Source organism: Trachurus japonicus, chromosome 4, assembly GCF_045865225.1.
Source record: "Trachurus japonicus isolate A0001 chromosome 4, Traja_1.0".
NCBI classification, from domain to species: domain Eukaryota; kingdom Metazoa; phylum Chordata; class Actinopteri; order Carangiformes; family Carangidae; genus Trachurus; species Trachurus japonicus.
Window position 1 is genome coordinate 5,499,171 of NC_140910.1, and position 14,775 is coordinate 5,513,945.

Consider the following 14,775-nt stretch of genomic DNA (forward strand, 5'->3'; position numbering starts at 1 on the left):
GAACGTAATCAGGCAATTTGACCGGAACATCTTTATGGGTGTCCATTATCACTTTTTAATGGACACCCAGCAGCCAATCAGAATCGAGGATTCACCCAGACCATGGTATAAAACTATTTAAGACTTATATTAACACAAAAATTCCACTTACTTCTGCTTTAAATAGGGAGGGATGAGGGAAGGGAGGGGAGGATGGAGGTAGGGATGTGGTCAAGATATCTAGGACGGACAGAGGAAGAAGGGGTTGGCCAGGTACAGTATATGTCGGCTTGATTAGTGATTAGAGGTGTGGTTGGGGCGTGGCCCTGCTACTGAACATAAGTTAACTTTGTTAAAGGGATATTTCAACATTTTGGAAAATTGCCAGTCTATAGTCCTATAGTCTTAGGAGTAGCTTCATTACCTTTAATTGCCGGTGCAAGCTGTTCTTAGATCGGCAGGGCAGAGACGCGAGCTGCTCAGCTAACGCAACAGAGGCGCACAGTATAGTCTACTCCTTAGACTATAGGGATTATGGCAATGGGTGAATATGCCAAAATGTTGAAAAAATATCCCTTTAAAATGTACTGGACATGCTCAGAAGCAGAAAACACTATGTCAGGGACTGTCGATGCTGCATAAACCTAATGTGTGATAAATGTGTGTGTGTGTGTGTGTGTGTGCAGTTGCGAGCCCACGCTGTGGACCTGAATGGGAACCAAGTGGAGAACCCCATCGACATCGTCATCAATGTCATCGACCAGAATGACAACAGACCAGAGTTCACACACACCATCTTCAACGGCTCTGTGCCTGAGGGATCCAAGCCTGGTACAAACACACACACACACACACATACACAACACACACACACACACAGGTGTAACAGACTTTTTAAATCCCTCTTCACTGACTTGTCTGCTGTCTTGCTGTGTTCCCAGGATCCTTTGTGATGACAGTGACATCAGTGGACAAAGATGATCCAAAGACTGCCAATGGGATGCTGCGCTACAAGATTCTCTCCCAGAATCCCCAGAGCCCCTCCTCCAACATGTTCACCATCAACAACAAAACTGGTGACATCATCACTGTGGCAGCAGGCCTCGATCGAGAGGTGTGTGTCCGTGTGTGTGTGTGTCTTATTGTGTGGACATGTGTGAGGCTCATCCCTTACCCCATATGGAGCAGCTGCTCCACAACCTGCAGGATTTCCGGTGGTGCACAGACGGCTCAGTGGATAGTTCTGCCCTCTGCATATCTTTTTTTAGAAACCTAAAAAAAAACAAAAGAAAAAACTAAAACACTCTTATATCTAAAACATTCTGGATCTATTCGGACCGATGACATCCATCTACAGCGATGTGATCAGCTCTGACTACCTCACACCTCTCATATAAACACTGACGATCCACTCTCCTGCTTCATATACAAATAAACATGTGTGTATGCGTAGGTGTTCCCAGTCAGTCCCTCAGGGCTTTTGTTAATGTGCCTGTGTGTTTGTGTGTGTGAGAGAGAGAGATAGAGAGAATGAGAGAGAGAGAGAGAGAGAGAGAGAGAGAGAAAGAGAGGAAGCAGGCAGGTGAGTGAATCAATGCAACATTTTATAAACTGTTGCACTGATCAGAAAATGTCAGAGAACATCAGTTTAGCAGGATACAGTTCTGTACCATGGGACTCCCCAGAAGCTCTCTGTAGCTTTTACACAACACCTAAGATTATCCCATAGATACATAATACAACACATGAGACATTGGTAGATGAAAATAAATAACTAAAAAATACATACAAGTGAAAAGTTTTCATAATTTGAACCCTCAGCCACACAAGGTTCAGAATTAAACATATTTGAATAATAGCAATTGTTGTTTTAATCTCTTTTTAAAAGTAGAGATTGACGGTTTATTGTGGTTTCTACTAACACAAGGTTGAAAAAAATCGATTTTTAATTGTTGTATTATTTGTGATTTTTATTTGCATCATCTGATATTGATTAATAACATCTGGATCTTTTAATATACTGTATGACTTGACACATTGAGATCTGGTCAGGTAGTAATTTAGTGCCGTTGGAGCCATTACACTCTGACACTTTTTTTTATATTGATGCAATAAAATACCAGCAGCTCACAGAATCAGGTTGAATAAATCAACATTTGCTTAAAGTGCTTAAAAAAACGGATCAAAAACAGTGTTGTATTGATTTATTTCCAAAGATCAATCATGGATTTAGTAACAGGCATGAAAACATGGGAAGTGTCCAGTAGCCTCTGAGCTGTGAATGAAATCATCAGCTTGTAAAAATGAAAAACAAAAGCAGAAAACATCTTTCATTCATCATTCACTCCTGACAGTTTCTCCTTGACATACAATTTCATAAGCGCTGATATTACATCAGGTTAGAGGATTAGTTATCAAAATTGATATCATAACTCAAATACCAATAAGTGAATCAGTCCCAGTCATCGGTTCTCCTTTGTGTTCAAGTGAGGGATGAGGAAGCGCAGCAGGGGAGATGTGTATGTAATAACTACATAACTACATAGCAGTTCAGTTTCAGATACAGATACAGAAGACTTTATTGATCCCCAAGGGGCAATTCAGTTTCTACAGTCCACCATGACCATACAAATACAGTCAGTCACACACAGCCTAACACATGTAGCAGGGGTAGCATGATGGGACATAGGAATGTACAAATAAAACTCATGTATAAATAAAAACTCAGTTATCAATAAAATGCAATAAAAAGAATGCAGAGAGCAGAATAAATAACAATGATAAAAATAAAGAGATAAAAAAGAGTTATCTGAGGAGATAAAAAAAGATTCATTAAAGGGACAACGAGGAGTTTTGGAAAAGCGAAGCGTTTTTACACTACATTTATGAGCCTCCGCGCGGACCGTACATTTCTTTGACCGGCGCAAGACAGACTCATGTTTTCATTCATCAAGAATTAAAGTCAGAGGTTCAAAGAGGTTCACATACCTCCGTAGTTCCGACCATAAGCGGCGATTTGGCTGCGTTATTCTCATGACTCGCCACGAAACCAAAAGTAAGGAAATGCTGGTCGGCTCGACCAGAACCTGAGGTCACCTGAGTTCTAATAATTCTGAATGAGAATTGTAAATATGACAAAGTAAAATCCTTCACACCAACTGGAGCTTTAACTGCACTGTGTTTCAGTCAGTTAACTTGAAAACATTTCCTGTTTGAATTAAGGAGCTCATTTCACTCGTGTCATTACATCTGCAGTCATTAGCTCCATTCAGCTGTAATGATGCTATGATGATGATGATGATGATGATGATGATGATGATGATGATGATGATGATGACCCTCTTGTTCTCTGTCTGTCTGTAGAAAGTCACCCAGTACACCCTGATCATCCAGGCCACTGACATGGAGGGAAACCCCACGTACGGCCTGTCTAACACTGCCACCACTGTGATCAGGATCACTGATGTCAACGACAACCCCCCTGAGTTCACCGCTGACACAGTAGGTCCTCTCTCTCTGTCTGTCTCTCTCTCTCTCATGGCTATAAAACAACATTGAAACTGTGGGCTGTTACTGGCAGTGGCAGATGGACGAGGAGCAGAGAGCCAATGAGATGTCCAATAAAGTGGCTCAGTTTGACTGAGCAGGTCTGACATGAACAGAGGTGTTCGGAGGGAAGTGGAGTCTTCATTTAGGGAAAGAGTTGTACTGAATCGCTGAAAGACAGAAGACTATACTATCCTTGTGTCTGTCTCAGTTAAAGAGATAGTTCAACATTTTGGCAAATTTGCCCATTGCCCTAATCCCTATAGTAGCAGTAGGTTCGTTACCTTTAATTGTCGGTGCAAGCTATTTTTAGAACGGTGGAGCAGAGCCGTGAGCTGCTCAGAGCTACGCTATGGAAGCTAACAGGATTTCTTGGTTTCCTTCATCAAGCTCAACAAATACACAATCCAACAACTCCAAAACACTCTGGTGGACAAGTTGTGACCTGCACATTCAGCACGCTATGAGATAATAATGGAACATTACGAGACAGAGTTGTTTTCGAGGCAAATGCAGAGACTGCTTGATGAACAACTGCACCTGACAGGAACACGCATCAGTGGTTTTGCATGAATTTGCCTCAAAAACGACTCTGTCTCATAACGTTGTGTTATTATCTCATAGCGTGGTGAATGTGCAGGTCACAACTTGTCCACCAGAGCGTTTTGGAGTTGTTGGATTGTGTATTTGATGAGTTTCCTTTGATGAGGAAACCAAGAAATCCCATTAGCCTCCTTAGCATATCTCTGAGCAACTTACGGCTCTGCTACCCTGTTCTAAAAACAGCTTGCACCGACAATTAAAGGTAACAAACCTACTGCTATGACTATAGGGATTATGGCAATGGGCCAATTTGCCAAAATGTTGAACTATCCCTTTAAATACAATGACAAAGTGGTGCTCCAGTATCAACATGTCTCTCTCTCTGTCTGTCTGTCTCTATCTATCTATCTATCTATCTATCTATCTATCTATCTATCTATCTATCTATCTATCTATCTATCTATCTATCTATCTGTCTGTCTGTCTGTCTGTCTGTCTGTCTGTCTGTCTGTCTGTCTGTCTGTCTCTATCTATCTATCTATCTATCTATCTATCTATCTATCTATCTATCTATCTATCTATCTGTCTGTCTGTCTGTCTGTCTGTCTGTCTGTCTGTCTGTCTGTCTGTCTGTCTGTCTGTCTGTCTGTCTGTCTGTCTGTCTGTCTCTATCTATCTATCTATCTATCTATCTATCTATCTATCTATCTATCTATCTATCTGTCTGTCTGTCTGTCTGTCTGTCTGTCTGTCTGTCTGTCTGTCTGTCTGTCTGTGACAGTTCTATGGGGAAGTCCATGAGAACAGGGTGAATGTGATCGTGGCCAACCTGACGGTGACAGATAAAGACCAGCCTCACACTTCGGCCTGGAGCGCCGTGTACCGCATCGTCGCCGGAGACCCCACGGGACGCTTCTCCATCCCCACTGACCCCACCACGAACGAGGGCCTGCTCACTGTGGTCAAGGTGGGATCTTCTCTCCACAACACACACACACACACACACACACACAGAGTTAAATGCTACATCTGAATCCATGTGAACACCCGGCCTGACTCCATCAATCCAATCAGGGGAGAAGAGAGCAGACAGTTAACCCTCAAAGTCCTGGTGTACAGGATGAGAATTGTCACCTGAACCTGTTGGCAACATGTACTGAGGTCAGTTCCCAGAATGCAGTTGGATAGGACAGGACTCCAGTGCGGGGGCTGCATCCTAGAGAGGACATGGTGTACAAAGGAGTGATCTTTTGTAACTGTTGTAGACTTGTAAATGAAACAGTTCTGTCTTACAAAGGTTTTCTCTTTGTTAGCAGTTGCTCACACTCTTAAAGGGATAGTTCAAAATTTTGGTAAATTGGCCCATTGCCATAATCCCTATAGTCATAGCAGTAGGTTCGTTACCTTTAATTGTCGTTGCAAGCTATTTTTAGAACGGCGGACCAGAGCCGCGAGCTGCTCAGAGCTACGCTACGGAGGATAATGGAATTTCTTGGTTTGGTTGGCAAGCAGTCTCTTTACGGCTTTGCATTTACCTCAACATGGTGCACCAACAATTAAAGGTAACAAACCTACTTCTAAAACTATAGGGATTATGGCAATGGGCCAATTTGCCAAAATGTTGAAATATCCTTTTAACGTCACTTTGCAACAAAGACTATAAAAGACTGACGGAGCTTCTGTGACGTCACTCTCAGGTTTCTGGAGAGTGTCTAGAAGTTCCAAGTGTCTTGTCAGGACCTGACTCTGCTCTAGAGCTGCCAACTGTCCCACTTTTGGTATTTTGATCATAATGATTTGGTCCCATAAGCAACGGCATATATCCCATTTTCAAAATAAAATATGCATCACCTGCCTCAGTGTTTGAGTGCCTGTATGTCCGACTGTGTTCTGTAATAGGCAGCACTAGGACCCAGAGGACGCCGCTGTGCGCATTTGTCGTTGGAGCACGGCACTGTCCATGTGTGTGTGTGTGTGAGTGAGAGGGAGGGAGCAAACGCCGTAGACCGTTCTCTCAGCAGTTGAAGTTAACAATGTAACATTAGCTGGCAGGTGGCCAATTTAATAAGGAGTTATGTCTGTGGGTGGTGTTATGTTGCTCTCTTTTGGAACTGTAGTGGCAGTCAAAACCATGGAGGTATGGATAAAACAGCAGTTGCTGTGACTTAATAATTGGCATTTGGCATTATTAATGTTTGACTGAAGTTTTGAACATAGCAAAATTGAACATTTCAATAGTAAATCATCTTTTTTATTCCATCTGGTAACATGGGAAAATAGAAAAGATGCTGCGGTTGCTGTATTGTGGCATATGGAAATGATTAGTATTACAAATTCTGATCCAGAGAACAAAGAGGCAGAGCCTGTAGCCAGCAGCCACACTGGGCACATGAGGAGAAGCTGATGGAGAGGTCGTCTCCATCGGCTGCAGAACCACCCAGGAAACTTGAAAGTCGGTTGAAAAGTTCAGACTCGGAGTAGAAAAGTTTAGTTAAAATGATGGAGCTGAGTCTTGCTGTAAAAGCATTAATGATCAAGAGGTTTAAAGGTCCAGTGTGTAATAATTGTCAAGGTTTATTGGCAAAATCGGAATATACTACCCATGAATATATTTATATAAGTGTATAATTGCTATAAAATAAAATTTGTTCGATTTTCATAGCCTTATAATTATTCTTTTATATACACATAAAGCAAGGGTCGTGCTTTAGAGTTTCATGTTCATAAATAAACCAACGAAGAGGAAGGAGGAAACAGCAGACATAAAATGGTTTAGATCTTCACCTCATCGCTCCATGCTCCTGAAATACTCCCAGTTGTCCCAGTCGTGGTAAACAAGTTTTTTTGTCCTCGGAGGCCACCGTCACTTTGCCAACGGGAGGGGTGAGTACGAGCGAGTGAGTGAGCGCTGAAACCTTGAATCTGAACGCTACTTTACTTTTTATTGTTGTATTGTACGTGGACAGTCCCAATTAATCAACTGCATCAAATACAGTAAAAAGGGCAGCTTTGGCTAATATCCTGCTGTAGTCCCCGGCCAGATGACAATGGGCACCCTAAAGATAGGTTAAAATAGGTTAAAGATAGGTTAAAGATAGGCTAGATATCACGGTTTTCTCCCAATTTAACACACTGGACCTTTAAGAGAAGACAGATTCAGGCTTTGTTTTTGCTGTACAAACAAGCAAGAAAACCACTTTCATGGATCTAGGCACTAAGGGAATGGTTATGTGTATGAAGTGTCCCATATATTCAGACACCGTTGTTGGTAAACCTACTCTGCTCCTATGGAGACATGGAGACTCGCTGTTGGAGCCAGACTCTAGCGGCCGTTGGAGGAGCTGAAGTTTTGGCTTCATTTTTCAGCCTTGGAGTTGTGCCTCCTGTTGCCTGGCAACCGTGACAACATGTGGGGGTTTTTTTCTTTCGTTGTTGTTTCCAGATCTGTTGTTGAAGTGAAAACTCAGGGACTAAAAATGTGTCCTTTGAAGGAGACAGTGGGTCCTCACATGCAGCTTGTGAGTAGCTCCTTGTAATCATCATCAGAAGAAGAACAGCTGCTGTTTGTGTTGCGCCTCTGACAAAGAGACGGTAAAAGGCTTCACATTGTTCCACCAACCTGATTCATGTTTCTCACCAAGATGGAGCAGTTTTCTACACAACAGGAAAAGTAAGTGACGTGTTAGCAGGAGAGGCAGAGGAGGGATGACATCACCTCACACACTGTCATTTGAACAGAAGCTGCAGGGAGGATCTCTCTGACACACACATAATGACAGCACACAGAGACAAAAGAAATGTATGCATGATGACTTCAACATTTTATTTTTATTTATTTATTTTTTATTGTGAAATACAAGACAAACGACAAGTGTGAACATGGTTTCTGTGTATGTGTAATTCAGGTATAATATATAATATAAATGGTGGTCATAACAGTAATAGTGATAGCAGCAATAAAGAAAGACATTTGAATAATAATAGTACAGTGATATCTGTCATAATAATAATGACAGTATTAATAATATTAAAAATAATACTTGTGACAGCAATAGCTAGACGGCAATAATAACAGTATTAATAATAGTGATAATAACAGCAATAATTCTAAAAATAAGAAAGAAAAATAAGAACAAAGTATGAAAGAAGAATGTGGGAGCAGAGGATGGGTAAATGAATGAAATTTTGAATGTAAAAAAAGAATGAAACTATGAGAAAGAAAGAAAGAAAGAAAGAAAGAAAGAAAGAAAGAAAGAAAGAAAGAAAGAAAGAAAGAAAGAAAGAAAGAAAGAAAGAAAGACCTAAACATTTCCTACCTCCCCCTCTCTTCTGTCTGTGCAGCCAATAGACTTTGAGCTGAGCCGCTCCTTCATGCTGACAGTGGAGGCGGAGAACGAGGTCCCTCTGGCCCGAGGCATCCACCTGGCCCGTCAGTCCAAAGCAACCGTCTCCGTGCGCATCCTGGACGTCAACGAGAGCCCGGAGTTCAGCCCCAATCCCAAGTCCATCAAACTGGAGGAGGGTCTACCTGCCGGGTCTCTCCTCACCACCTTCACTGCTCAGGACCCAGACCGCTTTATGAGACAAACTGTCCGGTAAGACCCCCGCTTCAATCTAGCTGCTGATTTATTTGAATTAATTCTAAGGTCACTACCCTGAGTATTTAAAGGAGACATATCCCCCTTTTCCACAAATTAAGGTGTCTTAAAGACATGTCTGCGACAAGCTTCAGTCAAAATACCCCAAGGATCAAACATCACAGCTCTTTTCATCCTGTTCAGAACGGCTGGTTTCAGTGCCTGTCCCTTTAAATGCAAATGAACCACTGCTCGCCCCGCCCTCTCTTGCTGTACCGGTACTCACAGGTAGGGATGGTATTATGCAAATTCAAAAACTAATTAAATCATTGGATGACAACTGAGAGAACAGCTTGTAAAACCACATGGATTTCAACCTCAGGAGTCTACAAATTACAGATTTATTGTCAATAGTCACATTTTGGGGCCAGAAGGCAAGACAAACACCCAAATATATGTTTAAGAGCCACCTTAAATGTAACCTTGGAATCAGTAATATGTATGTAGGAGGTGCTACCGATACTCTGCACTAAACCTTTACTAGACAAGTAAGTCAAATGTGGAAGTCTGTCAACATGCATAATGTTCCTGTATCAAGAATAAAACCAGACCATGAAAATGGCACATACATCAAATTGTTATCACCTAAGGGTTTCTGCCTGTTTCCAGTTGGTGGCTCTGTGACAATGTCTTCAGCATGGAGTTGTAATCAAACCCTATAAAGTTTGGGGCGGACCGCTGCTGCGCTACCAATGTTATACTGTAGGTCCTTCCTGTTTGACATTCACCACACACAAGCATGAACCCCATGCAACAAAACATTTCACTATAAAGCATAAATCATCATCAAGGTCTTCGGTGTCTTTACACCAAGTTAGAGTTCTGCTCAATATTCATTTCATATATTTATAAAAAGCAGTGAACTGTATGGTTTTGATAGGCTGCTGCTGGAAAGAGTAGTTATGAAAGAGTGAAGCAGAAGTAATGAAAACTTCAACATTGTATTATTATTTAACTAACATTCACAAAAGCTAGTGTGAACAAAAGGTGAATGATTTTTGCAGTATTTCAAAGACTAACCCTTAAAGTCTGTGTTGGGCTTGAATGAAAATCAGGTCAGTGAGTTGAGCAGAACATCACACTACAAGTAAAGAGAGAAGAGATCATGTGCATTTCATTCTCATGTCTTCTCCATACTGTGCCCCTGACATGAGGAGAACTTGTGGAGGTGATCAGTTAATTTCTGTCTTCTTTCAGTGTTGGCGTGAAAAAAACTCAAACTTTTATGAAAGCCTTCAGCAGGCCGATCATTTCCTGTCCAAATCGGCCCTTGCCTGCTTTCTATTTAGTTGAGTCATTAACGTCAACAGAAAACACGTACCACTGTGAACATATCGCTCCTTGTTGTCGTCACTCTGACTGCAGTGCTGCCGGTAAGCTCAAAGTCCTTCCTTATCCCGCCTATAAAGATGAGAAGCTGGGTTGTGTGTCCTGAACATCACAGCTCTCATCCGGAGACAAGGAGAAAGTCAAAATTGTCCACTTTGTAAAGCTTAAAAAAAAAGTCCTCGCTGCATTTTCAAGTCAGCCAGCAGAGCTTGAGATGTCTGTAGCTGCTCTGTATCAGAGTTGTATCTCTGAGTGTCTTCTAATGCTGATTCAAATTGTAATCCTTAAACATGCTGCTCAGTTCTTTGCAAACTGAGCACACAGCTTCACCTTTGACTTGACTAAATAAATACGCCAAAGTCCATGTTTTGTTAAAATTTTACTTTTTTTAATCAATATTCCTATTTTTCATGTGACCTTACACTTTTACGGCCAACTCCCATCACCCAGGGGCCGTACACTGCCCAGGTCTGCTCATAAAGCATGACATTTCCTGTTGCTGCAAGGTGGTGCTATGACTTTAACTGAATATTAACATATAGATGGGCTCTGACTGGGACTGCAAATTAAGTGTCATAAAGGTCTTAAGGTTAGACCAACTAAATATGATGTCGATCTGGTGAATTCTGTAGGAGTTGGTTCAATTCTAATGTCTGTGAATAGCAAAAATACAGACAAAATTTGTCAATGAGCAAACTCAAAATATATGATTTTGTCATCTAGCAGGTCTCCAGACTAAGTTTTTTTACGAGAAGCACTAACTTAAAATTTTAGGAGTGCAGGCAGAAAATTTAGGGGCGCACACCGTAGATCAACTTGCAAAGCAAATATTCACATTTCCTTTTCATTTATGATCCTCACACACTTTGGCCTGACCCCTGGAATGACAGATTCCAGATTCTTTGAGTCGCCCCGTCCATGTTTCACCAGTGATAAAAAAATAAAAAAAAAACTCCCATTTAGGGGCGGTATTGGGACTGAAAAAGCCAGATCGGTGAGCAGGGATGCACCGATCTGGCTTTTTCAGTCCCAATACCAATACAGATACCTGGGCTTTGCTTATCACCCAATACAGATCAAATACCACTGTGTCTTTTTATTTTATTATTTCTGGAAGCAGACAAAATAACACATGTCACTGCGCATTTTACTAATATATAATTGTGTATGTGACAAATAAACCTTATCGTATCTGGGCCGATATTCAAGGGGACATATTATGGAAATATCACTTTCTGAAGGCTCTTTAACATATATTTGGGTGTTTGTCTTGCCTTCCGGCCCCTAAATGTGAGAATTGACAAAAAAAAATGTAATTTTCAGGCTCCCTAGGTTGAAATCCATGTGGTTTTACAAGTTTTTCCCTCAGATGTCTTCCAGTTATCTAACTACGACTCGAATTTGCATAACCCCACCCCTACCTGGGACCGGTAGAAGGGGCGGGGCGGGGCAAACAATTTGCATTTAAAGGGACAGACACTGAAACCAGCCGTTCTGAACAGGGCTGTTTTGAGAGGATGAAAAGATCTGTGATGTTTGATCCTTGGGGTATTTCCACCAAAGCATGTCACAGACATGTCTTTAAGACACCTGGGAACTATTTTAATTTGTGGAAAGGGGGCATAATATGTCTCCTTTAATATCAGATAAGTGCATCCTTAGTTCAAACACAGTGGAGACATCAGGATCACAGAGGTTGAAGATTCTGTTCATGGTTCTTACACCCCATGTCATTCAATACAACCACAAATCATAGTATAATGTCACTACAAGTGCATTCAGGAGCCACCACTTCAGCCTCCTTCAGGGCTGGGGCGTTTCTTTGTCTGTTATCACTTGGTGGTCACTAGTGTGATGGCTGCCTGATGACTATGACCTTGATGAATTTGAGAATTAATTTGTCCCCTGTTGATGTAGAGCTGTCCAGGTGCAAATGACTTGATTCTATAATACAGTTTGCTGTGTGTGCCTCTGCTGCATGCATGCGGTCCTCTGCAGCCTGGCTCTCAGATAAAAGCCGAAGGATTTCTGTGGCGCACGCCGGCTGGAGGGATTCTCTCTCTCTCTCTGTTCGACGAGCAGCAGAGCCTGCAGGACTGCTGCGTTCTGTCCCCGGCCGTCTTTCTTTCACCGCATCCCACTATTTTGTTTCTAAATGCAGTTGCTCAAGTCTGCGTAGCCTAGCAACAGCCAATGGCGGACACTCAACTGTGTTCACAAAAACACGCGCAAGTGCACACATGCTGACACAGATAAAGAGAGTGTATTGTACGCCGCGGAGCCGACCGGGGGGAGAACATCTTGGTGTCAGATTTTTCTTCCTGTGTCGCTTTGTGTTGTGCAGTTAGCTGCTCTTCAGACGCTTCCTCTTTATCTTACTAATTAACAACAGGTAAAAACGGGCCACTCCGCTCCGTCATGGCCGCCTCACGTCGCTCTGCTCTTTCTTTGTTTATTCACAGTGTTGTTTGAAATGTGAAACATGATAAATCACCAAGGCTTCCTTCTGTTCACTGACTGCAATTCAAGATCAAACATTTCCACTGATAAACACATGTTGTGATATAATGTAGGAGTCCGTTAGAGGCAGAGTTGTTTCCAGCTGGAGTAAGTGAATGAGACTGCTGCAGCCTCCATACATCAGCTCCCTCTAGCAGCTTGGCCTGGATCCAGGCAGCAGCTGAAGACGCTGCCTCCCTCTCTCACACACTGTCTCTCCCTCTCTCCCTCCCTCCCTCACAATCCAGGTACTCCAAGATGTACGACCCTGCCAACTGGCTGGAGATTGACCCAGTTAACGGCCGGATTTCCACCATCGCCATCCTCGACCGAGAGTCTCCCTACGTCAAGAACAATCTGTACAATGTCACCTTCATGGCCTCTGATAACGGTGAGACCTGCCCGTGTCCTGCAGTGACCTTAACCCCCCTCCACCCCCTCACACACAGACACACACACACTCACTGCTTTGTCAATAGCTGCAGTCATCCTGGGTTAGTGTGGAGTCAGTGTCTGCAGGCTGGAAACGGTGTCAGGGAACAGCAGCTAGTGAGGCTACGAGCTAACGCACCGCTATGGAATTAATTACACATTATTATTCAGCAGTTTTGTCATTCATTCATTAGAGAAGATTGAGAAAATAAAACACAGCATCATTACATGAAGCTTCAATAGCAGCATAGCTGTGAAAGTGGCCGCTCTACTGGAAACATGTTTTCAACTCACCTGCTCTTATTCCTGATTGAGAAGTCTGGACCTTTCTGAGGTTGGTGCTATTGTATATAATGGTGGGGGTATTGTTTTACTCGTTTGCGTCTTATCTCCAGAACGCCAAATGGTAGCGATATGATTCTTTTTTTTATTGAAAGCGGGGCACTTCGGCCTTTACAGAGAGTCCACTGGTGTGTCTGTAGCTCACCCAGAAGCGGAGTAGTCCTGCCTCAAACATCCATGTCCAATAGGAGACTCATGCCCCATCATATGATGGGCCAAAGTCAGATAGAAGACCTGTGCACCTTCACATACAGTATGTGCCAAAGAGAGCCTATATTCTTTTTCCCTTAATCCAAAACACCTCAAAGAACAGTTCTATAGTGTCTAAAAAGAAGTTTATGATCATTTCAAACCAATATATGTGAAGCTTTTTTATTTTTCCTTTCTTTTTCTGATCATAAAGCTTTTTCTACATTCATATGACACCACTACATAGTGAATATTCTGAAAGAGCCAGGTTGTCTAGAACAAAAGTGTTGTCAGTAACTTGATTGTGCATCACAGGACTGAGGTTTTACAACAGGGGTACTCAAATACATTTGTCGAAGGGCCAGAAATTTTCTTAACAGACACCTTGGGGGCCGCACATTCAAATAGGCCTAGATTGAAATTAAATTCACCTTTTTCGTCTAATAATTTATTTTTATTTTACTTGTAAGCACATAATTTTTATTTATACACTTCATGGTGTTTTGTATGATATAAAATGAAAAATCTTGACATTGTCATATCATCATTTACATATCATGCTGGAGCTTTACACTGCTGACTTGTATCCTCAGACATGCCCTGTGATTTTCAACTTAAATATGACCTGGCCATCACAGGACGTCTGACTCTGTTCTGAGGATACAAGTCATTGGTCCTGAAATGTGTGTTTCTCTTCTATAACACACATTCTACATCTCGAAGGCGACGTCTTTCCACACATGGGCTTCCTTCACCTTTCAAACGAGGCAGAGCTCAGTGGGAAACAGTAGGAGACACAGACCGATGGAACCGGGACACAACACCGGGGGAGAAGCAGGTCGTGCAGCTGTGCGCCGCAGGTGTGCACGGAAAAACAATTGCGTCTCATCAAATGCGTGCGGCTTCACGCTTCATCTGAACGGCCCCCCATGCATGATGCACACACAGTTGAACCAAGACAGCGGTCAAAATCACCCACGGTCTCTGCAGACAGGCAGGGAAAACCCTGCAGTCCAGCCCGCTCCCCAAACACTCGCGCATGGTGATTTGGGTTCGTCGGCGTTTCTGTATCCCAGTGCAGCGCCTCACAGGCACACACAAACGCTCCGCACGTGTTTCCATGTCCCAGCGCTTTGACTTACAGGCGCACGGAGCCCGAGAAATACAGTATACAGTAATATGTAAACTAGTAGAACTCAGTCGCGGGTCTGATTGGAAGGTTCGGCGGGCCGGATGCGGCCCGCGGGCCGCCTATTGAGTACCGCTGTTTTACAAGCAT

At 42.6% G+C, this 14,775-nt stretch overlaps 1 protein-coding gene across 2 annotated transcripts in view; it reads left to right on the plus strand.

The window, feature by feature from the left end:
* The window catches only part of LOC146988328 (cadherin-2-like), a 105,154-nt gene that overhangs the window by 49,347 nt on the left and 41,032 nt on the right, over positions 1–14,775 (plus strand). For both annotated transcript variants that reach the window (XR_015035693.1, XM_085773515.1), the window contains exons 6-11: positions 666–810; positions 921–1,093; positions 3,343–3,480; positions 4,850–5,035; positions 8,410–8,663; positions 12,782–12,924. Coding sequence is in view for 1 of the 2 variants with exons in the window: in XM_085773515.1 (XP_085629641.1) it covers positions 666–810; positions 921–1,093; positions 3,343–3,480; positions 4,850–5,035; positions 8,410–8,663; positions 12,782–12,924 (1,039 nt within the window). In the remaining variant the exon portion in view is untranslated. The remainder of the gene's footprint in view (positions 1–665; positions 811–920; positions 1,094–3,342; positions 3,481–4,849; positions 5,036–8,409; positions 8,664–12,781; positions 12,925–14,775) is intronic.